The following is a 24105-nucleotide window of genomic DNA, read 5'->3' on the forward strand; positions in this document are numbered from 1 at the left end:
ATTGGGCTGCTCAGGGCACTCAGAAGACCCCAAAACACCCAGAAGAACAAGGGCAAATGGAGTTTTCTTCTTCTTACCGAGGACAATGTGAAGGTTCTTTCTCACCCTCTCAATAAAGAAGTTATACATAGAAAGAGGAGTGACTTCAACCTTCTCTCCTTGGGTCCTGGCTGCAGTCTGCATCTTCTCCACGATGTCAGCCTTCTCGTCAGCAGGGAAGATGTTAGGCACGTCACCTGTGTTCAGAAGCATATTGATGTCCTCCACGAACGATTCATCCTTGATCTGGTTGTCGGCGAAGAGGAACACGGTGCTCTTGGTGGCCACGCCGACCTGCAGCATGATCTTCTTAAGATCTTCTCGCCAGTCATTGCCTGTGTAGTTCTTGGTGATCTCGATCTGGTATAGCTCGTATGCGTTCATGAATGTGGACAGTTTGGTGGCACTTTGCCGCCCGCTGCCCCCTATGCCCACCAGGAGCAGGTGGCCTTTGTCCTGCTTCAGGACACGGCAGATCCTAGAGATGTGCTCAATGGCAAACCTGAACATGACCAGGGACATGGGGGCCTTGCTGATGTTGTTGAATTCTTCCAGGTAGTGCTCCATGACCACAGTCAGCTGTTTCAGGTCAGTGATCTCATCGTAGATTTTTTGGTCACTTTCTGGCTTGAAATAATCTCCAAAGAAGAGGCTTCGAATGTTATCATCGACAATCTTTCCAGTGGGTGACAAGTGGATAAGCACCTGTAAGAAAAGTAAATCTCGGCGGGGCATTCAGTGAATGGCCCAGCCAGGCTGGTAGGGACATCATGGAGGGAGGGCATGGGAGACGTGGCTTATTTCCTCTGAGCACATCCTTCAAGGTCATGGATCATCAGTTTTGTTTTGTTTCGTTTTGTTTTGAGACAGAGTCTCACTCTGTCGCCCAGGCTGGGGTGCAATGGTGTGATCTCGGTTCACTGCAACCTCTGCCTCCTGGGTTCAAGCGATTCTCCCGCCTCAGCCTCCCAAATAGCTGGGATTACAAGCACCCACCATCATGCCTGGCTAATTTTTGTATTTTTGTAGAGATGGGGTTTCATCATGTTGGCCAGGCTGGTCCTGAACTCCTGATATCAGGTTACCTGCCCACCTCGTCCTCCCAAAGTGCTGGGATTACAGGCATGAGCCACTGTGCCCAGCCCAGTCTTTTTGTTTTTTAAACATAATATGTGGATTTCATGCTTGTAAAGACTATAATGAAAGAACATTGCTGGGCACGGTGGCTCATGCCTGTAGTCCCAGCACTTTGGGAGGCCGAGGCAGAAGGATCATTTGAGCTCAGGACTTCAAGACCAGCCTGGGCAACATAGTGAGACTCAGTCTCTACAATAAAATAAGAAAAAATTAGCTGGGCATCGTGGTGCCCACCTGTAATCCCAGCTACTCAGGAGGCCGAGGTGGAGGACTGCTTGAGCCCAGGAGCTTGAGGCTGCAGTGTGCTATGATCATACCATTGCACTCCAGCCTGGGTGACAGAGTGAGGTCCTACCTCTAAAAATAAATATTTTTTTTGTTAAAAGAAAGGACATTAGAGTATGAACGCTTTAATCAGTCTATTTGCCATGTGATTAAAACATTGGTGATCAGTTTGTACGGTCCCCAGAAAAGACAGTTGAAGGATGTGCTTTTCTTAGGTGCTTGATCCTCCACCAAATAGAAGTATAGACACTATCCTGGTCCCCACTCTGTGCCTGGAGTAGGAACGTTTTAGATGCCTCCTCTTCCTATGTTAGAACCCAGTGACGCTTTTGCACTTGGCCTCTGAACGCAAGATAAAACACTTGAAATTTTTCTATGGAGAAATCACAGCTTCTTAGCAGTGGAAGAATAACCAGATGATAAAAATATAGATGTTTAAAACAACTTTTCTTATATGAAAATGGAAAAGAGAAAATATTCACACCTGGAAAACCATAACAATCTTTCACTTGAGCTTTATAGGACCTCAGTCAAATCATGACAATGTATAGTTTATTTCTCAACTCACCAATTAATTGATCCTAAAAATGCATTCTAAGTTCATAATAAACATTCATTTATAATGAACTTAAAATGCATGTTAAGCCATTTTGAGTGGATTCAAACTTCTATGTTACAACAGAAGGGAAGCAAAGTTGGACCAAGTAAAATATCACCAAATCAAAAGAGCAGTTGACTCAATACTGTTTCCTGAGATTCAGAGTGCAGAGCTGGCAGTCTCCAACAGGAAGGGAACCTGAAATCTGAGAGTAACGTGGTTAAACACTTGGAACCATTTCTGAGGCCAAATGATCACAGAATCTGGTTTACCTTCTCTATGGTCTGCTTGAAGCAGTTGGAGGTGGTTTCCTTCACCATGTTGAAAAAGACCTGTCTGTCCTCCTTGTCAATCAGACGATCATAGAAGACCCGATAAACCTCATGGATCCAAAGCCGGATACATTTTTCTACATCCTAAAAATCCAGAGTTAATTATTCAAACGAGTGGAAGATGGTCCCTGAGGTGGTAGTTCTCAGTAGTAGCTAAGTCCTGGGGTTGATTTGAGGATTGAACTAGATAATGTTTATAAAATGCTTAGCACAATGCCTAGCATAGACTAAGTGCCTAATAAAAGTTAGCTATTACTGCTATTACTACATGTTCTATGTAGCCAAGGATATGCTGAATGATCTTGGTAGTAAAATGATAGTGGCTGACCTGCAGGTGTGTGTGAGGGCACAGCAGGACCCCTTGAATCACTCGTGAGAAGTCCCGCAGGTTAAAGACGTAATGTGACTTCGAGGGAGTTGGCAAGAAGTTCTCCACTGCATCTCTATAAATTGTCTTAGTAGCTTGGACCAGCATCTTTCCGTACCTTGGGAGGAAAGGGATGGCACAGTAGTCAAGGAGAGGCCAGAAACTGAGAACCCCCAGCCCAATATCCAGGAAGACAGAGGAACCTCTTACCTTAAAAACATCACATCAAACCCTTTCCCGAAGTGCCAGTCAACAATCGAACTGAAAATCTTGGTTAAAATGTCATCCTCAAAGGCATTGATGGAAATGATATTCAGATGGCGAGTGAATCGTCCTGGGGAACACAACACACAAGTGAATCATCCTGGAAAACACATATTCTCACACTGTCTGTGACCCTAGGATGCACAAGAGGTGGCTTTGCCTTCTGCCTTCATGTTCTAGAGCTGTGCTGTGCAATATGGCAACCTCTAGCCACCTGCAGCAAATTTAAACTTAAATTAATTAATATTAAATAACATTAAAAATGCTCTTCCTTAGTCTCACCACACTTCAAGTGCTCAAGAGCCACATGAGGCTAGTGGCTACCGTATTGCTCAGTACAAGATATAGAGCATCTCCATACTGCAGAAGTTCTACTGAGTGCTCGTTTAGTGCTCATTATTATATCATATCATGTTGTATTATATTACATTATTTTTTGAGATGGAGTTCCCCTCTGTTGCCCAGGCTGGAGTGCAGTGGTGCCACCTCAGTTCACTGCAACCTCTGCCTCCCGGGCTCAAGAGATTCTCCAGCCTCAGCCTCCAGAGTAGCTGGGACTACAGGCCTCCCAGAGTGCTGTGATTGCAGGCATGAGACACCGCGCCCGGCCTCAAGATTGTTTTTAAAAGATAAAGGGAATACATGATCATTGTAAAAGAGTCAAACAATTCAGGAATACTTTTGTTGAAAGTGAAAATCTCCTTTTGTGTCCGGAATTGGTGGGTTCTTAGTCTCACTGACTTCAAAAATGAAGCCGCGAACCCTCGCGCTGAGTGTTACAGCTCTTAAGGTGGCGCGTCTGGAGTTTGTTCCTTCTGATGTTCGAATGTGTTCGGAGTTTTTTCCTTCTGGTGGGTTCGTCATCTCGCTGGCTCAGGAGTGAAGCTGCAGACCTTCGCGGTGAGTGTTACAGCTCTTAAGGCGGCACGTCTGGAGTTATTTGTTCCTCCCGGTGGACTCGTCTCGCTGGCTTCAAGAGTGAAGCTGCAGACTTTCGCGGGGAGTGTTACAGCTCATAAAAGCAGTATGGACCCAAAGAATGAGCAGCAGTAAGATCTACTGCAAAGAGCGAAAGAACAAAGCTTCCCCAGTGCAGAAAGAGACCCCAGCGGGTTACCACTGCTGGCTCGGGCAGCCTGCTTTTATTCTCTTATCTGGCCCCACCCACATCCTGCTGATTGGTAGAGCCGAGTGGTCTGTTTTGACAGGGTGCTGATTGGTGCATTTACAATCCCTGAGCTAGATACAAAGGTTCTCCTCGTCCCCATCAGATTAGTTAGATACAGAGTATCTACACAAAGGTTCTCCAAGGCCCCACCAGAGCAGCTAGATACAGAGTGTTGATTGGTGCACTCACAAACCTTGAGCTAAACACAGGGTGCTGATTGGTGTGTTTACAATCCCTGAGCTAGACATAAAGGTTTTCCAAGGCCCCACCAGAGCAGCTAGATACAGAGTGTTGATTGGTGCACTCACAAACCTTCAGCTAAACACAGGGTGCTGATTGGTGTGTTTACAATCCCTGAGCTAGACATAAAGGTTCTCCAAGTCCCCACCAGACTCAGGAGTCCAGCTGGCTTCACCCAGTGGATCCCGCACCGGGGCTGCAGGTGGAGCTGCCTGCCAGTCCCGGGCCGTACGCTCGCACTCCTCAGCCTTTGGGTGGTTGATGGGACTGGGCGCCGTGGAGCAGGGGGTGGTGCTCGTCGGGGAGGCTTGGGCCGCACAGAGCCCATGGAGTGGGTGGGAGGCTCAGGCATGGCGGGCTGCAGGTCCCGAGCCCTGCCCCGCGGGAAGGCAGCTAAGGCTCGGTGAGAAATCGAGCGCAGCGCCGGTGGGCTGGCACTGCTGGGGGACCCAGTACACCCTCCGCAGCCGCTGGCCGGGTGCTAAGTCCCTCATTGCCCGGGGCCAGCAGGGCTGGCCGGCTGCTCCGAGTGCGGGGCCCGCCAAGCCCACGCCCACCCGGAACTCCAGCTGGCCCGCAAGCGCCGCGCGCAGCCCCGGTTCGCGCTCGCGCCTCTCCCTCCACACCTCCCTGCAAGCTGAGGGAGTGGGCTCCGGCCTTGTCCAGCCCAGAAAGGGGCTCCCATAGTGCAGCGGTGGGCTGAAGGGCTCCTCAAGTGCCGCCAAAGTGGGAGCCCAGGCAGAGGAGGCGCCCAGAGCGAGCGAAGGCTGTGAGGACTTGCCAGCACGCTGTCACCTCTCACTTTCACTTACCTTATACGCGCCAAATCCATTCTCCCCTGCTAATTTGGTATCCTTATATCATCTATCTGTCTAATCTATCATCTTTCTGTGTATCTATAGATCTATGTATCTGTCTAATCTATAATTGTTAGATATCTGTATTTATTTATATAGATATATACCAGCTTTATTGATATCCCAATAATAACTCACATATTGTACCATTCACCCATTTAAAGTACAATTATTCAATGGTTTTTAATATATTCAGGGTTGTGCAACCATTATCACAATTTTAGAACATTTTAATCGTGCTAAAAAGAAACCTTGTACCCATTAGCAGTCATTCCCCATTTTCCCATGGTTCTCAGCAACTAATAATCTACTTTCTGTCTCTATAGGTTTGCCTGTATATCTTTAAAACTTTTTTTGTTACAGGTAAAAGATAGATACAGAAAACCACACAAAACAAATGTATAGTTTAGTGAATCATTATAAGGTTAACACTCTTAGCATCTACTGTCAAGATTAAGAAATAGAATTTTGCCAGCCAGGTGTGGTGGCTCACTCCTGTAATCCCAGCACTTTGGGAGGCCGAGGCACGCAGATCACGAGGTCAAGAGATCGAGACCAGCCTGGCCAGCATGGTGAAACCCCCATCTCTATTAAAAATACAAAAATTAGCCAGGCGTGGTAGCGGGCACCTGTAGTCCCAACTACTCGGGAGGTTGAGGCAGGAGAATTGCTTGAACCTGGGAGGCGGAGGTTACAGTGAGCCGAGATTGTGCCACTGCACTCCAGCCTGAGCGACAGAGCGAGACTCTGTCTCAAAACAAACAAACAAAAAACAAAACAAAAACAAAATAGAATTTTGCCAGCCCTCCACAAAAGCCTCTCGACAGAGCCCATCCTAAACTGTCTCCTTTTCTTCCTCCAAAAGTTATCACTCTTCTGACTTTTATAGTAATTGCTGTCTTGCATTTCTTTATGATTTTTACCATCCAAGTGTTTATTTGTAGACACCAGGGTTTAATTGTTTAATTCTGCCAGTTAAAACAACCATATGCCTTTTTTTTTCTTTTCTGAGATGGAGCCTCACTCCCATTGCACAGTCTAGAGTGCAGTGGCGCGATCTCGGCTCACAGCAACCTCCACCTCCCAGGTTCAAGTGATTCTCCTTCCTCAACCCCAAGTAGCTGGGATTACAGGCATGCACCACCATGACTGGCTAATTTTTGTATTTTTAGTAGAGATGGGGTTTTGCCATATTGGCCAGGCTGGTCTCAAACTCCTGACCTCAGGTGATTCACCCGCCTCGGCCTCCCAAAGTGCTAGGATTACAGACGTGAGCCTCTGCACCTGGCCTCATATGTATTTCTTAAGGTCTCTTTTTAATTTATAGTTTTTTCCCTCCATTCCTTTCTTACGTGTCTTATCCGTTGAAGATCTGGGCTGTTTGACTTGTAGAGTTTTCACAGTCAGGATTTTGTTGATTACACACTTATGATGCAGTTTATCACGTTCCTCTGTCCTCTGTATTTCCTACAAATTTGTAGCTGGATCCAGAGACTTGTTGGGATTCAGATTCCATCCCTTTGGCCAGACCACAGGTGGTGGTGTGTTCTTTCACCGGAAAGTACTCAATAATGTTTCTCCTTTTGTAATGTTGGTAGCTACTGATGCTCAATGGCTACATCCATTAATTCACTGGGGTTTGCAAAGTGGTAATATTCTGAGTCACTTCTTTTTCATCTATTAGTTGCAATATTTTCATGAGATACTTCCCCTCATCAACCACTATTTGGTTATACAGTGGTACATTTCATACAAGAAAGTCAGGGTGTCAGAGAATGCCTGATCCTTTCCCATTTACTTACCAGTTTCCAAGATAACGAGTTGGTTCCTTATCATTTTCTGTAGGTGACCAACTATTATTATTGTTATAGACTCATGGATTAAAATATATTTAGATAAATTTCAATCCATTGAAATCACTACCATTGTTGAAGCTTAAATTTTCTCATCTTTGGTGAGTGAAAGCCTCTTTATGTTGACAACCAAGTCCTTTTGATGTGAGTCTGGTAATCTTTGATAGCTTTCTCATTATCTGGTATATCAAGACTTTACAGGCTTATTTCATATATTTATTTTTATTTTTATTTTTTGAGATGGAGTCTTGCTCTGTCACCCAGGCTGTAGTGCAGTGGTGGGATCTCGGCTCACTGCAAGCTCTGCCTCCCGGGTTCACGCCATTCTCCCGCCTCAGCCTCCCCAGCAGCTGGGACTACAGGCGCACACCGCCAAGCCCGGCTAATTTTTTTGTATTTTTAGTAGAGACGGGGTTTCACCGTGTTAGCCAGGTCGATCTCCTGACCTCGTGATCTGCCTGCCTCAGCCTCCCAAAGTGCTGGGATTACAGGCGTGAGCCACCGCTCCTGGCCTATTTCATATATTTCTTACCCCAGCAGACATGCAATCAGCCATTTCTTTAAGATGTCTTGGTTTCTTTCAGCAGGAAATTGGATTTCAAGACTACAATCTGAGTAGTAGACATGTTCATTGTTAATAAGGTGGTCATTATTTCTTTAGATCTTTTCAGTGGACATTAAACATCAAGTTCAAATTTAGGACTATAAAACTTTTGCCTAACTTCTTTTTTTTAGTTTTTGTTGTTGATTCATTCGTTGAGACAGAGTCTCACTTTGTTGCCCAGGCTGGAGCGTAGTGGTGTGGTCTCAGCTCACTGCAACCTTTACCACCCAGGTTCAAGCAATTCTCATGTTTCAGCCTCCTGAGTAGCTGGGACTACAGGCTCGCACCACCATGCCTGTCTAATTTTTGTATTTTTAGTAGAGGCAGGGTTTCACCATGTTGGCCAGGCTGGTCTCAAACTCCTGGCCTCAAGCGATCCACCCTCCTCGGCCTCCCAAAGTGCTGGGCAGTGGTATGAGCCACTGCCCCCAGCCCTAACTTCCTATGTATTACATCTTGACCTCCTTTTTTCCACCCCGAGACTCTTGGTTCTCAAAAACTCAAGGGATAAGATAAATAGAAAATTCTACGTTTTCAATTGTTCTATATCTACATCATCAAATAATATACTCTTTACATAATATCACCTCTCCATTTAGTCTTAGTTCAACAAATAACCATATATTTAATGCTTACTACTAGTTATATCAGTCTCTCCACAGTCATTTTGATTACCTGAAATCCATTTTCTAGGAGATTCCTGAGAAATGGCTTAAAAAAATAATAGTCTCTGAGTTTGTGCATGTTAATAACAATTTTCCTTTAATACTTGAAGATTAATTTTTCTGGCTATAAAATCCTCAACTCATTTTATTTCCTTAAGTATCTTAAATGTGTTATTCCATTTTCTTCTGGTATTAAGCATTGCTACTGAAAACACTTAAAGTTGATCTAACTTTATTTCCCATATAAGTTGTGTGCTATTTTTGTCTAGATGCCCAAAAGTTTTTTTCTTTTTTTAAATTTTTGAGACAGGGTCTTGCTCTGTCGCCCTGGTTGCAGTGCAGTGGTGTAATCATAGCTCACCGCAGCCTTGACCTCCCTGCCTCAAGCGATCCTCCCACCTTAGCCTCCTGAGTAGCTGGGACTACAGGCACATGCCACAACACCTGGCTAATTTATTTTTCTTGAAAGCCCACTCTTTTATGCTGTTTATTAGCGTATGCCTTGGTAGTGATCATTTTGAGTCAATATTCTTAGGTATACAATGTGCTCTTCCAGTATGTAATTCTCAAAATGTTTTTTTCTTGAGTATTTTATTGGATTATATATTTTGTATTATTTCTTCTATTTCTTTATTTTGATTTTCTTATTCAGATACTTCAGACACTTCATGTTGGATTTTCTTTGTAACTTCAATATTTGTCATTTTCTCTCAAATCCTTTTAATCCTTTTCTTCATTTCTTTTTTAAAAAATGGCCTGGCGCAGTGGCTCACGCCTGTAATCCCAGTACTTTGGGAGGCCGAGGTGGGTGGATCACCTGAGATCCAGAGTTTGAGACCAGCCTGGCTAACAGGATGAAACCCCGTCTCTACTAAAAATACAAAAAAATTAGCCGGGCATTGTGGTGGGTGCCTGTAATCCCGGCTACTTAGGGAACTGAGGCAAGAGAATCACTTGAACCCGGAGGCGGAGGTTGCAGTGAGCTGAGATCACGCCATTGCACTCCAGCCTGGGCGACAAGAGCGAGACTCTGTCTCAAAATATAAATTAATTAATTAAATAAAAAAATAAAAAGTTTTTATTGTGATAAAATATATATAACATAAAATTGGCCATTTTAACCATTTTTAAGTGTACGGTTCAGAGGCATCAAGCACATTCACGTTGTCGTGCAACCATCTCCACCATTCATCTACAGAACTTTCATCTTCCCAAACTAAAAATCATTCATTCATTCAACATTCACTCATCAATCTCCCCTCCCTCCAGACTTTGACAACCACTTATTCTACTTTTTGTCTCTGTCAATTTGACTACTTTGAGTACCTCGTATAAGTGGAATCATACAGTATTTGCCTTTTTGTGAATGGTTTATTTCACTTAATGATATGGTTTATTTCACTTAAAGACAATAACATCTTTAAGTTTCATCCATGTTGTAACATGTCTTTTTTTAAAAAAAAAATCCTCCTTTTATTATTATTTTTTCCTACAGCATTATTTGCCGTGTTTATTCTTTCTTGTGTTCCTCCTAGTTTTTGGTTTCATTTTTCTTCTCTTTTTTTTTAGAGACAGGGTCTCACCCAGGTTGGAGTATTGTGGTGCGATCTTGGCTCACTGAAGCCTTGACCTCCCAAGGTTCAAGCAATCCTCCTGCCTCAGCCCCCTAAGTAGCTGGGACTACAGGTGCATGCCACCATACCCAGATAATTTTTTGTTGTTGTTGTATTTTTTGTAGAGATGGTGTTTCGCCAAGTTGCCCAGGCTGGTCTCAAATTCCTGACCTCAAGTAATCTGCCCGCTTTGGCATCCCAAAGTGCTGGGATTACAGCCGTGAGCCAGAGCCCGGCCTTTTCTTTCTTTTTTTGAGACAGAGTCTCACGCAGGCTGGAGTGCAATGGTGCAATCTTGGCTCACTGCAACCTCTGCCTCCCAGGTTCAAGCAATTCTTGTGCTTCTGCCTCCCAGGTTCAAGCAATTCTTGTGCTTCAGCCTCCCGGGTAGCTGGGATAACAGGTGTGCATCATGCCCGGCTAATTTTTGTATTTTTAGTAGAGATGGGGTTTCGCCATCTTGGCCAGGCTGGTCTCGAACTCCTGGCCTCTTGAGATCTGCCCACTTTGGCCTCCCAAAGTGTTGAGATTATAGGCATGAGCCACTGCGCCCAGACTCTCTTGGTTTCTTACATGTTCAAAAATATAGTGAGTTGCTTTCTGAAAATTTCCGCCTTTTTTCCCTCTCTCTCTTTTATTTGGACCTTCTCTTTGCTTTGTTTCTATTCATCTTAACCTTCTCCATTCTGATTCAGCTACCAGCAATTTCTCTTCAATATAGGGTCCTGCCTTGGAAGGGGACACCTGACTGGTCAGTTTTGAGAAATCACGGGGGCTAGCATCCCCTTCAGAGCTCACCATGGGCTGGCTCACTGCAGTCACTAGTTTCAGCAGGTGAAAACCCTGTAAACTTCAGCTTCTCCTCTCACATGGGCCAGCACACTTCGCAGTGCAAACCTGCTGACTAGCTTTTGGTTCTTCCTCTCAGGTCCATTCCTTCTCGCTGCGTTCTCCTGCACAGGTGCAGATAATTGCAGGTCTTGCAGCTGTCAGTGGTTTGCTGTCACCCAATTTGTATTTTGGAATCTGTGGGGATACCTTGCAAACTAGCTTTGTTGTAAGTGTTGTTTATAGCTTTCTGGTTTTGCTACCTAGTTGCTCTGTTTTTATGTGACGATTTGGGAAGATCTGAAAACTGTGCAGCCTTTGTGGCTGCCATTTCCCTGAAATTCTTTCCATAGTTTTTTATACATACATGTGTTAAAAATCATGTAGATAATATAATACATATATATGTAGCTAGCATGTGTATATACCATCTACACACACACATACTGATACGTGTAGATTTTTCTCTACATTAAATTATATGTTGTTGATCTGGAACTATTGGTAGCTATGTGAACTTAACCTTTTGATGATAGGGATAATAATAGTAGTTAAGGTTTATTAATGCCTGCTTTGGGTTACTCAACCCCAGACCTGTGTCAGCTGCCAAACCATGCTCTCAGCTGTCATCCTTAACTTTTTTTTTGAGACAGAGTCTCATTCTGTTGCCCAGGCTGGAGTGCAGTGGTGCCATCTCGGCTCACTGCAACCTCTGCCTCTTGGGTTCAAGCGATTGTCCTGCCTCAGCCTCCCAAGTAGCTGGACTACAGGCACAAGCCACCAAGCCCAGCTAATTTTTTTATTTTTAGTAGAGATAGGGTTTTGCCATGTTGGCCAGGGTAGTCTCGAACTCCTGGCCTCAAGCGATCTACCCGCTTCGGCCTCCCAAAGTGCTGAGATTACAGGTATGAGCCACTGCACCCACTCGGTATGAAGATTCTTAACCAATAATGTATATCAGAATAGAAGTACAGATCTATAGGACTGGGTGGATCAAGTTGCACGTGAAGCAATATATCCACTGATTCATTTATTTGCTATTTTTGTTGTTATTAATTTTGCTTAGGGCACTTTGGGTTAGGCGTTCTGTCTCTGGCAACCTAAAGAATTATAACGAATACAATGGATGACTGTCATGCACCCCTAGTTGAGGCTTCTGGATGGATCCTCCCTCCCGGAACACATGCTGGCCACACTGAACTCTCCTTTTCCTATGAGACTCTCTGTTTCTCTAGGGCCTAGCCAAACACTCCTCACATCTTCTTGCCATCGTCCCCTTCTATTTCACACAATTTCCAACATGAAGCCTGTAGCCTACACATGCTTCTGCTCCATGCTCCTGCCACGTGGTTTGGCAGGACAGACTGTGGCACACCAACCCACCTTTCATAAAGGTGGCCCAGCTCTGCTGGGGATGGAGGGAAAGAGGAATGAGCTCTTCCCTTCACATACCAGTAATGTCATTCCTTCCTCCCCCGGGGGGCCCCATGGCTGTCACGAGCAGCATGTCCACGATGTCCAGCCTGGTTGTGTCTTTCTTGTCAAACCAGTAACCGTGGTCAATCCACTGCCTCAGGAGCTCGATGGGTGGCTGGGCCCCGTACACCTCTTTGGCTGGCATGTTGAGGTCATCTGGGGAAAGAAACCACAGACACAGCCATTGCAAGTTCATGGCATCTTCTGCTCTTACAGAGGTAACAGATGGCAATTCCCCTGTAGGGGAATCTGTTCCCAGGTTTCCATTCCCCATTCCAGTTACGGCTTAGTCAATGGATGCCCTGACCAGATTGGAAGGGGTTTTCCTGAGTTCTGGGCTCTCCTGCCTCATTGAGATCTCTGTCCACTGTGACTATAAGGATGCATAGACTGACATTAACAAACTGGCTTGGCCGGGCATGGTGGCTCATGCCTATAATCCCAGCACTGTGGGAGGCCGAGGCAGGCAGATTGCTTGAGCTCAGGAGTTCGAGACCAGCCTGTGCAACATGGCGAAACCCTGTCTCCATTAAAAAAAAAAAAAAAAAAAATTAGCCAGGCATGGTGGCTTATGTCTGTGGTCCCATACTCAGGAGGCTAAGATGAAAGGATTGTTTGAGCCTCGGAGGCAGAGGTTGCAGTGAGCCAAGATTGTGCCACTGCACTCCATCCAGCCTGGGCAACAGAGTGAGACCCTGCCTCAAAAAGAAAATAGAAAAGACAAGAAAAACAAAAAGAAAACAGGCATTTAATTTTTTCCCATTTCTGTCAAGCAAAATAGATTGTCTACTATGTGCTAGACATTTTGTTAATTCCTCCCCATATGATGGCAACAGTCAAGCTCCCAGCAAATAGAGTATTTAATTTGACCAGCAGGTAATAGTTGAACTTCAATGGGAGCAACAGATGATGAGACCCTAGGCCTTGAGCTGGAGTTTTTTGTTTGTTTGTTTTGTTTTTGTTTTTGAGACAGTCTTGCTCTGTCACCCAGGCTGGAGTGCAGAGGTGTGATCTCAGCTCACTGCAACTTTGTCTCCCAGGTTCAAGTGGTCCTCCTGCCTCAGCCTCCAAGTAGCTGCGACTACAGGTGTGCACCACCACGCCTGGCTAATTTTTGTATTTTTAGTAGAGACGGGGTTTCACCATGTTGGCCTGGCTGGTCTCAAACTCCTGACCTCAGGTGATCCACCTGCCTCAGCCTCCCAAAATGCTGGGATTACAGGCGTGAGCCACCACACCCAGCCTGAGCTGGGGTTTTTGATGAGAAAACCAAAATGACAAGAATATATTAAGACTTCCCGAAGGGCAGGGACTCATTTTCCCCAGTAGTATATTACTCAGTCCTGGCACATCAGAGGCACTCAATGAAATGGGGGCTCTTCAAGATCGCACCACTGCACTCCAGCCTGGGGGACAAAGCAAGACGACTCCGTCTCAAAAAAAAAAAAAAGGGGGGGCTCCTTTAGTTTTTCTTCAACAAACAATTGTTTGAATGCCCAGTTTGTGTGGGGTAACATTTTAGGAGCTTTATATACATTATCTCATATAATCCGATAATAACTTTATAAGGAAGATAGTATTAACTCTATGTTAAAGATGAGGAACTGAGGGTCAGGGACGTTAAGCCACAATATACCTAGGGTTAAAAAGTAAGCTTTGAAGTTGGGCATGGTGGTTCACGCCTGTAATCCCAACACTTTGGGAGGCCAAGGCGGGAAGATCACTTGAGGCCAGGAGTTCGACCACCTGGGTAACAAAGCAAGACCCCCGTCTCTACAAAGAATGGAAAAATTAGCCAAGAGTGGTGGCATGTGCCTGTGGTCCCAGCTTCTTGGGAGGCTGAGGTAGTAGGATCACTTGGGCCCAGGAGTTGGAGGCTGCAGTGAGCTGTGATTGTGCCACTGCACTCCAGCCTGGGTAACAGAGTGAGACATTCTCTCTCTCAAAAAAGTAAAATTTGAAACCAGATCTGTTTGGCTGCAAAGCTTACCCTGTTTTTGAATATACCATAAAAATAGGGAGGGAGAGCAAGATGGAGAAAAGGAGAAAAAGAGGAAAAGAAAAGGAATGTAAAATAAAATAGGACCCCTGCCTCTGAGGAGCTGTTAGTTGGCAAGGATATGAACTCAGGCAATATTTCCTCTGAATACATGAGTTTTAAAGGCATATCCTGAAATAATCCAGAAGTGTGGGGCATTACTATTGCTAGATGAGAACGCTATGTGTCAACAGTAAGATAGTGGAAAATATAATGTATTTGGCACCAAAAAGCCTGGGTTTGGGTCACAGCTCCAGAATGTTCTAGATATTTGATCTCAAACAGGAAATTTAACCTTCTGGAGCCTCAATGCACTGACTAGTAAAATGACAATGATGGTTAATAAGCTCACAGGGTTGTGGGGCTCAAGTGACCGAAGTGAGGAAACGCTTTGTAAATAGTTACAGTCCTGGGAAAATTCACTGTGCTTATTTCACAAATGTTTGGCAAGTATTAGGTTCCTCCATTTAGTGATAACACATTTATCTGACAGAAAATGGAATAAGGGGTTTATCACAAGGTGTGTGTTGCTTTTGGAAATGCCAGCGGGCAAACAGCACAGCCCCCTTCTGAAATTACTACTTCCACTACAAGGAAGAAAGGAAGGAAAGAAAGAAGGAAGGAAGGAGAAAAGGAGGGAAGAAGGAAAGGAGGGAGGGAGGGAGGGAAGGAGGATGGAGAAAAAGAAGAGGAGAGAATGAATACTAAGCTATATTAACTGGAAATATTTGATCTCCCAGGGAGAGTAAAGGTATGTACAGTGGCACCACAAGCAGAAGCTATAGTTTGCTGCAGCTTATGGTGGAAGAATCTGGTTGTGTCCAGACCCAGCCCAATGCCTTACCCACAAACACCACTGCTTTCTTCCCTATGGGAGGCCCGAAAAGGCCCTTCCGTCGTCGATCCAACTTGGACATGATGATATCCTGGGTCTGATTGGCTGAGGTTCTGGCAGAGAAATTGATGCAGTTGGGTAGGTATGTATTTTTGGGAAGGTGGAGAAGGAAGTTGTTGGTGATGGCTGATTTGCCAGTGCCTGTGGGACCCACGAACAGCATTGGAATCTCATGGTCTAAGTAGGTTTTCAAGAAGAAGGACTGCCGGGCTGTCTCCATTGTGGGGATGATGAGTTCTGAGACCTGTACCACACAGACATGGGAGAGTCTCGGTTGTGGGCCCAGGAAGCTGGAGGTCTTGGCATTCAAGAGACCTGGGTTTACATTCTAGCTCCATCCCTTACTATCTTTATGACCTTAGGCGAGTCTTTAACCTCTCCATGGGCCTCAGTTTCTTCATCTGTGAAATGGGGATAATAATGGCACCTAATTCACAGAGCTGGCTTGAGGATTAAACAAGATCATGCATGTAAAGTTGGGCATTACTGTCTGTGTGTTGTAGATGAGAAGACTGGGTCGAGAGCCTTTCTGCAACCTGCTCAAGTAACACAGCAAGTAAGTGAAAATGCAGGGATTTGAATCCCAGCTTGTCTGATTCCAAAGTCTACAGTCTTCACTACTGAATGGTCATATTATAAACAGTTGTGGTAAGGATCAGTCCATAGCTGCTGTGCTCCTAGAGCATTGCTCTGAACCAACTTGTCTCCCTTGTCCCAGGCAAGGTCTACCTCCCCTATGCCATCATCACTGCCTGGCTCAGAGGGCTTAAGTGTGATCCTGAATCCCCATGATCTGTGCTTGTTTCTGATCTGTTTTTTACAACACTCACATTCTTGGTTCTAAGACCCACCCTTACTAATCCCATGCCTTTTCCAATATGGGGATTGTATTAATACACACTTTTCCTGGTATTCAGGTCCCAGTTGGACTCTTAAGGCTGGGTCTCGGGCTCCTGGAATCCCTATTTGGACAGGGCACCTGACCTTGGCTTGGATTCTCTGAGTTTGAACCCTGTCATCAGCCATTTGGCTACATTTTGTCCCTCTATGGGGGAAGATGATTATATCATACACTGAAGTCTCCTTCTATGTCTAGGCTGAAAGGGACTAGACCTTGGGGCCACTGTGTTGTACAACTACAGAGAGTACCATTCACACCATGGATCATGTCAATGGTGCCTTCTAAAGCAAAACTGGACCGTGATGCAAATAGCGCCACCTAGGTCTGTGCGACATAATGGCCCTATGTATACTGGTAGAAAAAGGCTCAGCTTCTTTCTACAAGCAATTTGATCAAAGGAAAAGAAACAGATGAGACAAGGGAATTAAAGTTGAGAAGAAGAGAAGTAACAGGTGCTTAAGTATGGGTGTTTTGCCTGTATTACCCCCTACAGTCTTCCCAGTAACCTTCTAAGGCAGGTATGTAATAACACAGATGAAATAAATGAGGCTCGAAGAAACTGGCTAACTTATCCAAAGCCATATAGCCAGCAAGTGAGGCTAAATGCAGAACTAGGTTCAAGATGCGTATTTTGCTACTAAGACTGGGAGTTTAAAGCAAGCTGGGTTTCATAGATGTTTATTTTCAGGAACTAGGACAATTGTTTGACAAGGGAAACATCTCCAGAACTGAAGATATTTTCTTCATTGGACTCTTTTACTTGTGTTAATTCAGCAAGATTGCAAATCCCTGGAGCTCAAGTGACTAAGCTCTTTTTGGAGAATTAAAGTTTAGGACCTCAGTGCTGGGGGTTGCTTTACAACACTCAGCCCCCAAGGTGTGTCCTGAAGTCAGCACACATTCACCCTGCTTGACACATCCTTACACATACAGCTGTGGTCCTGCGTGGTGTCTGACTTGGTTGTCAATATCTGTACTTTCTCCACCACCTACCACTCCACCCAGGGCCTGAACCATCTCCAGTCACTTCAGAAAGATAAACTATGCCCACTAGATTCTACTAACAGGGACATAAAAGCTCTCTGAAAAAATGTTCCACAAGGATTGAAAAGAGCAGGAGTTGTAGGTGTATCATTTTCTAATCAGAAAACTTATTAATCAAAACCTACTTTTCAGAGAATTCTGATCAAGAAAATCTCTGAGGATTCAAAGAATCCTTTTTTGCTGAGATAACTGAGAAGCACACTGATGACTATCTGGTGTTGTTGTTATTATTATTATTATTATTATTTTTGAGACAGAGTTTTGCTCTTGTCACCCAGGCTGAAGTGCAATGGCGCGATCTCGGCTCACTGAAATCTCTGCCTCTGGAGTTCAAGCGATTCTCCTGCCTCAGCCTCCCGAGTAGCTGGGATTACAGGCATGCGCCACCAAGCCCAGCTAATTTTGTATTTTTAGTAGAGATGCAGTTTCACCATGTTGGCCAGGCTGGTCTTGCACTCCTGACCTCAGGTGATCCTCCTGCCCTGGCCTCCCAAAGTGCTGGATTACAGATGTGAGCCACTGCGCCTGGCCAGTACCTGGTATTACTGATAACGACAATAATCAGAATAGCAACAAACACTGATGTAGCCCCTAGCATGTGCCATGTGTTCATGTATAACACCTCCAACCTCTGCACCCATAAATGTTCCCCCCACCGCCATTTTTTGGTTGAGTAAATTGAAGCTGAGAAAGGATGCTGTGTCTCTCTGATTCTAAAGCCCATGTTTTTGCAGGTCCACTGCAGCTCATGTTTAAACATTTTTCTAAAGAAAGCCCTTAAAACTCCTCGCAAAGACTGTTAATTCTTCCACCTGAGAGAATATTTGGATAATTCTGGAAACCAAAGTTCCATGGCCAATGATTCTCTTTATACCTTTGCACCAGCTGGAATTTTTTCCTCCTCTTTGGTGATATACTGTGTCCACGTTTCCCAATGTCCACTAGCTTGTTTGATAAAATAAAAATCATAGATGCTTCCTGGACCCAAAGAAACAAAACAGATCGTTAGCACATGAAGGCTTTACTTGCCTCCCATATTTGAGGATTTTAAGTCCCTCAGTTATCAGCATATGAAAATGTTTAACTACCAGTACTGGCATAGTTGTGGTGAAACTTATACATTGCTGGAAAGTGTATAAACTGAAACAACACTTTTTAAAGAGTAGTGACTTTATTATTTGTGTAAAAATGATAGGTGCTAATTATGCAAATTATTAAATTAGTTTTCATAATGTAAACAGCAAGTATTAAAATAGAACAAGGCCAGGTACAGTGGCTCACGCCTGTAATCACCGGACTTTGGGAGGCTGAGGTGGGTGGATCACCTGAAGTCAGGGGTTCAAGACCAGCCTCGCCAACAGGGTGAAACCCCATCTCTACTAAAAATGAAAAAAAATTTGCTGGGCATGGTGGCACGTGCCTGTAGTCCCAGCTACTTGGGAGGCTGAGGCAGGAAGATCACTCAAACCCAGGAGGCCGAGGTTGCAGTGAGCCGAGATTGTGTCACTGCACTCCAGCCTGGGCAACAGAGTGAGACTCTGTCTCAAAAATAAATCAATAAATACATACAATTAAAAAAAAGAACAAAAAAAGAAGACAATAAGTTAGTCAAAATCCCACATCCAGAGATAACTTTTGATGGCAATCCTTCTAGCCCTCTTTCTAGACACACAAACATACTGAAGATGGAAAGACAGATAGATGAAAGAAAGGATTTTATAAGAAGGGGACTCATTGGACATATACTATTTTAAAATAACTATGTTAAAGTTAATTTTACTTAAATCTAGCAAAAGAAAAGGAGATTGAAGTGAAACTGAAGGACCTGCTGACTTTCAGGTACAGTTTTTGTCACTACAAGAGATACTGGGTCCTAAAAGGTATTTCATAATTTTAAGTCATTAAGGGATTAAAGTCATTATGCTTTATAAATCATTTAATGTTATTTTGTTGTATTTTAACTTTCTATTGTGAGAAAAATTTAAAAAATGAAAGTAAGGAGAATAGTATAATAAACCGTCCTGTACGCATTATCCAGCCTCAACATGATCATTTTGCCATTTTTGTCTCATCCATTTCACTACCTCCAACCAGCAACATATTCATTTTTCCTTTAGTCTCTCTTCCTTTCTTTCTTTTTCTTTTTTCTTTTTTTTAGAGATGGAGTCTCACTCTGTTGCCAGGCTGGAGTGCAGTGACATGATCTCGGCTCACTGCAACCTCCGCCTCCCGAGTTCAAGCAATTCTCCTGCCTCAACTTCCCAAGTAGCTGGGACTACAGGCACTCGCCACCACGCCCTGCTAATTTTTGTATTATTAGTAGACACAGGGTTTTGCCATGTTGGCCAGGCTGGTCTCAAACTCCTGACCTCAGGTGATCCACCCGACTTGGCCTCCCGAAGTGCTAGGATTACAGGTGTGAGCCACTGTGCCCAGCCCTTCCCCGTCTCTTTCTTTCCTTCCCTTTCTCTCCCTCCATCCTTCCTTTCTCCTCTTCCCTCATCTCTCCCCACTCCCCTTCCCTTCCCCTCTTCCTTCTTTGGAGTATTTTAAGGCAAATCCTGATATCAGACCATTTCAATTGTGAATACAAACGATTCAAGTTTAGACCAATTTCACTGATTCCTTTGTGAACTGTGAGGTGATTAACTCTTCCTTCCAGCTCCCCTTCTCTGGTTCCTTTTGTTGTCATTGACACTATAACTTTCACTTTGTCAGGGTTCATATTCATTTATGTTTTTTTCTGCAACCATAATTTCCCCATTCCTTAGTCTTATGTTTATATTTCAATAGATTCACTGCTCAAACTTTTAAATAGATTCAATGCTCAGGCCTTTTAACACAGACCACTTAAGAGTTCTTTGTTTTAATTCATCTCTTAGTTGACTAATTTTCTTCCTCTTTCTCTTCTTTCTCTCGTCTCTTTCTTTCTTCTTTTTCTTTTTCTTTCTCTCTCCCTCCTTCCCTCTTTCTCCTTCTGTATTTCCTTCCTTCCTTCCCTCCCTCCCTTCTTCCTTCCTTCCCTCCCTTCTCTCTTTCCTTCCTTGCTTCCCTCCTTCCCTCCCTCCCTCCCTTCCTTCCTTCTTTCCTTCCTTCCTTCCTCTCTTTCATTCTTTCTCTCTTTTTCTCTTTTTTCTTTCTTTTTTGAGACAGGTTCTCACTCATTGCCTAAGTCAAAGTGGTGCAGTGGTGCAATCACAATTCACTACAGCCTCAACCTCCCAGGCTCAAGCAATCTTCTCACGGCCCCCTAAGTAGCTGGGACCACAGGCACACGCCACCACACCCAGCAAATTATTTTATTTTTTGTAGAGATAAGGTCTTGCTATGTTGCCCAGGCTGGTCTCAAACTCCTGAGCTCAAGCAATCTGCCTGCCTTGGCCTCCTAAAGTGCTGGGATTACAGGCATGAGCCACCATGCCCAGCCTCATTTTTTTTTTTTCCAAGAAGGGGCTTATAGGTGCTCAACTCTCTCAGCTCTTACGTGTTTGAGAATGACCGCCTGCTGCTTTTGTATTTTAACAGTGAGAGTAATAGTCTATGTCATATTTTCTTGTCTTCTAAGGTATGCAGACATTGCTCTATTCTGTTTTTTTTTTTTTTTTTTTTTTTGCATTTTAAATTGCTGTGCAGAAACTGAGGCCCATCAGATATTTACCTGGAAGTCCAATAATTTAATTATGTTATATTTTCTGGTCAATTATTATGTATCAGTTTTCCTTAGAGCATAGCATACTCTTACAATTGGTAGAAACAACTGTTCATTTTAAGAGAAGTTTCTGCATCTGTATCTTTGTATATATTATTTATACTATTGATTGGAGTTCTTAAGGAACTAGCATTATTTGGTCTCCATATCAATTGTATTGTCTCTGATTACTTCAATGTTTTTCTCTTCTGTTGTATGTGTAATTATCTCAAACCTTATTTCTAAGCAATATAGTAGATGTCTAGCCTTGTATACTTTATTTCTTGCTGGTTCTAATTCACTTATTAGATCATTGATGGCATTATTTTATTCCCAATCTGTTTCTCTGACTCTGCAGTTCCTCTATTTCTCTAATTTAGTAGTTTTATCACTTCATCTACAAACTTTCTACAGCTTTACTGAAATGTAATTTACATATCATATAATCCAACTAGTTCAAGTGTACAATTCAGTTGTACTTTTAGCATACCAAAACCACATGTACATGTAAATATATTAATATTCACAGAGTTGTGAAACCATTACCACAATCAACCTTAGAACTTTTCATTACATTGGATAGAAACCCCACACCTCTTAGCCGTCACCTGCCAAATCCCTCTCCCTCCCACTTCACACCCTGGCAACCTCTAATCTACTTTCTGTCTCTATAAATTCGCCTATTCTGCCTATATAAAGGGAATCATATAATACGTGTTCTTTTGCGACTGGCTTCTTTCACTTAAAAAAGTGTTTGTGGGTGTGTGTCTATTTGAGACCAGGCCTAGCTGTCACCCAGGCTGGAGTGCAGTGGCACAATCTTGCTCATTGCAACCTCAACCTCCTGGACTCAAGTGATCCTCTTGCCTCAGCCTCTCAAGTAGCTGGGACAACAGGCATGCACCACCACGTCTGGCTAATTTTTGTAGAGACGGGGTTTTTGCTATGTTGCCCAGGCTGGTCTTGAACTTAGCTCAAGTGATCTGCTCACAATCGGATTGTGTAACTTTTGAGTTAAATTAAATTGGATTGTGTTTAACTTTGGAGGAAGTGTCACAGCCTCTTTTTCAAAGCTACTGCACCATTTTACATTTCCATTATGGTAGATGAGAGTTCTGATCTTCCTGCATCCTCACCAATACTTGTTGTTTTTCATCTTTTTAATTACACCCATCCTAGTTATTGTAAAGTAAGTATCTCATTGTGGTTTTAATTTGCATTTCCCTGATGGCTAATAACATTGAGCATCTTGTCATGGGCTTATTGGCCGTTTGTATATCTTTTTTTTTTTTTTTTTGAGGCAGGGTCTCACTCTGTCACCCCGGCTGGAGTGCAGTGGTATGATCTTGGCCACTGCAACCCCTGCCTTCTGGGCTCAGGTGATCATCCTGCCTCAGCCTCCCAAGTAGCTGGGACTACAGGCAGGCACGCACCATCATGCTTAGCTAATTTTTGTATTTTTTGTAGAGATGGGGTTTCGCCATGTTGCCCAGGCTGGTCTCAAACTCCTGGGCTCAAGTGATTTGCCCACCTCAACTTCCCAAAGGCATGAGCCCCAGTGTGCCTGGCCTGTATATCTTCTGTAAATAACGGTCTATTCAGATATTTTGCCCATTTTATACAGTGTTATTTGTCTTTTTATTATTAAATTATCATCACTCTATATATTCTAAATTTGAGTCCCTTATAAGGTACATAATTTGTAATAAATTTCACCCATTCTGTGGGATTTTTCATTTGATGTTGTCCTTTGAAGCACGAAAGTTTTTAATTTTAATGATGTTCAGTTTACCTATTTTTTCTTTTGTCACTTGTGCTTTTGTTGTCTTAAGACATCATTGCCTACTCCAAATCATAAAAATGTGCATCTATGTTTTCTTCTAAGAGTTTTATAGTTTTAGCTTTTACATTTAAGTCTTTGACCTATTTTGAGTTAATTTTTCACTATAGTGTGAGGCAGAACTACAAATTCACTCTTTTACATGTGTAATTCAGTTGTTCCAGCACGATTTGTTGAAAAGATCATTCTTTTCCTATTTAATCATCTTGGCACCATTGTCAAAAATCAAGTCACCATAAATGCAAGAGTTTTCTTTCTGGACTGTCAATTCTATTCAATTAATCTATATTTCTGTTCTTTTGCCAGTATACCATACTATTCATTTATGAACTTAAAAATTTAAACTTCTATTATTACAAAATTCTTTCAACAGAAATATTTTCTGGCTCTTGGTTCATGTTTTCTGTTAAACATTCTCTCTCTCTCTCCTCTGTCTCTCTCTCTCTCTGGTGTGTGCATGATTGCCTTACCATTCTGCTCTGATATAATTGGGTAAATTCTTCTTGACATGTTTCCCAACATTATCTGGGGCCAGTTTATCTTATCTACAGTGTTGGCCACTATTTAAGGAATGGTGTGTGGCTTTCTTTCCTATAGCCTTAATCCATAGGGTTGGGTAAAGGGAAAAGCTCAGTTACCCTTGCTGGAAAATCTGAGCACTGTACCCTCTCTCTGAAATCTGTCTACATTTCCTGAACCATGGGTCCATCTCACTCCCATCCTAGCTAGTGATGTGCCCCACTCCCGAAGGATTCAGCTCATGTCCCCACGCAGCACAGGGTTCTGGAAGATGCAAAACCTGGCGTTTTTTCCCATCCCTACTAAGGTCCTCCAGCATCACACAGGGGCTTCCATGATGGAGAGTTTCTCTTAGACCTTTTGTGCAGCTGCCCAGCCATCATCATGGTCCCCTTTCCTCTCCGCTGGTGATTTCCAGCGAGAACTCAGAGTGTTGTCAACTGACCTGCTTTCCTCTCCCCATCACTCTTAGCAAGACAGAGGGGTGGCAGGTTCTGAGTTGGGAGATACGCCAGGCCAGAATCTTGTTTTCTCTCCTTATTCACTACTTCACAATGCTTGTAGAATTAAGTTGTAATTCATTCTTTGGTTATTGCTGGGTACTTTTTAGGATTAAAAAACGTTTGTTGTTGCTGATTTTGTTAGGTATTTTAAAAGTGAGCTTCTGTTATTCTACGTCACTCTGCAGCCTTACCTAGAAGTCAATCTGGTGCAACACTTTTAGAAAGCAATCTGGCACAATGCTTACAGAGCGACGAGAATGTTCTCTAAGTCAGAAATCCCATTTCTGGGAATTTATCATAAGGAAATAATTCACAATGAAAATAATCTGTATACATGAGTATGCAACACCA

At 43.5% G+C, this 24105-nt stretch overlaps 1 protein-coding gene across 3 annotated transcripts in view; it reads right to left on the reverse strand.

The window, feature by feature from the left end:
* The window catches only part of DNAH3 (dynein axonemal heavy chain 3), a 219907-nt gene that overhangs the window by 51991 nt on the left and 143811 nt on the right, over positions 1-24105 (reverse strand). For all 3 annotated transcript variants that reach the window (XM_016929616.4, XM_016929615.4, XM_016929617.4), the window contains exons 42-48: positions 18079-18182; positions 15209-15503; positions 12303-12482; positions 2969-3092; positions 2720-2876; positions 2332-2475; positions 78-744 (exon numbers count right to left, since the gene is read on the reverse strand). In XM_016929616.4, the coding sequence (XP_016785105.2) occupies positions 78-744; positions 2332-2475; positions 2720-2876; positions 2969-3092; positions 12303-12482; positions 15209-15503; positions 18079-18182 (1671 nt within the window). The remainder of the gene's footprint in view (positions 1-77; positions 745-2331; positions 2476-2719; positions 2877-2968; positions 3093-12302; positions 12483-15208; positions 15504-18078; positions 18183-24105) is intronic.

This window comes from Pan troglodytes, chromosome 18 (assembly GCF_028858775.2).
Source record: "Pan troglodytes isolate AG18354 chromosome 18, NHGRI_mPanTro3-v2.0_pri, whole genome shotgun sequence".
NCBI classification, from domain to species: Eukaryota; Metazoa; Chordata; class Mammalia; order Primates; family Hominidae; genus Pan; species Pan troglodytes.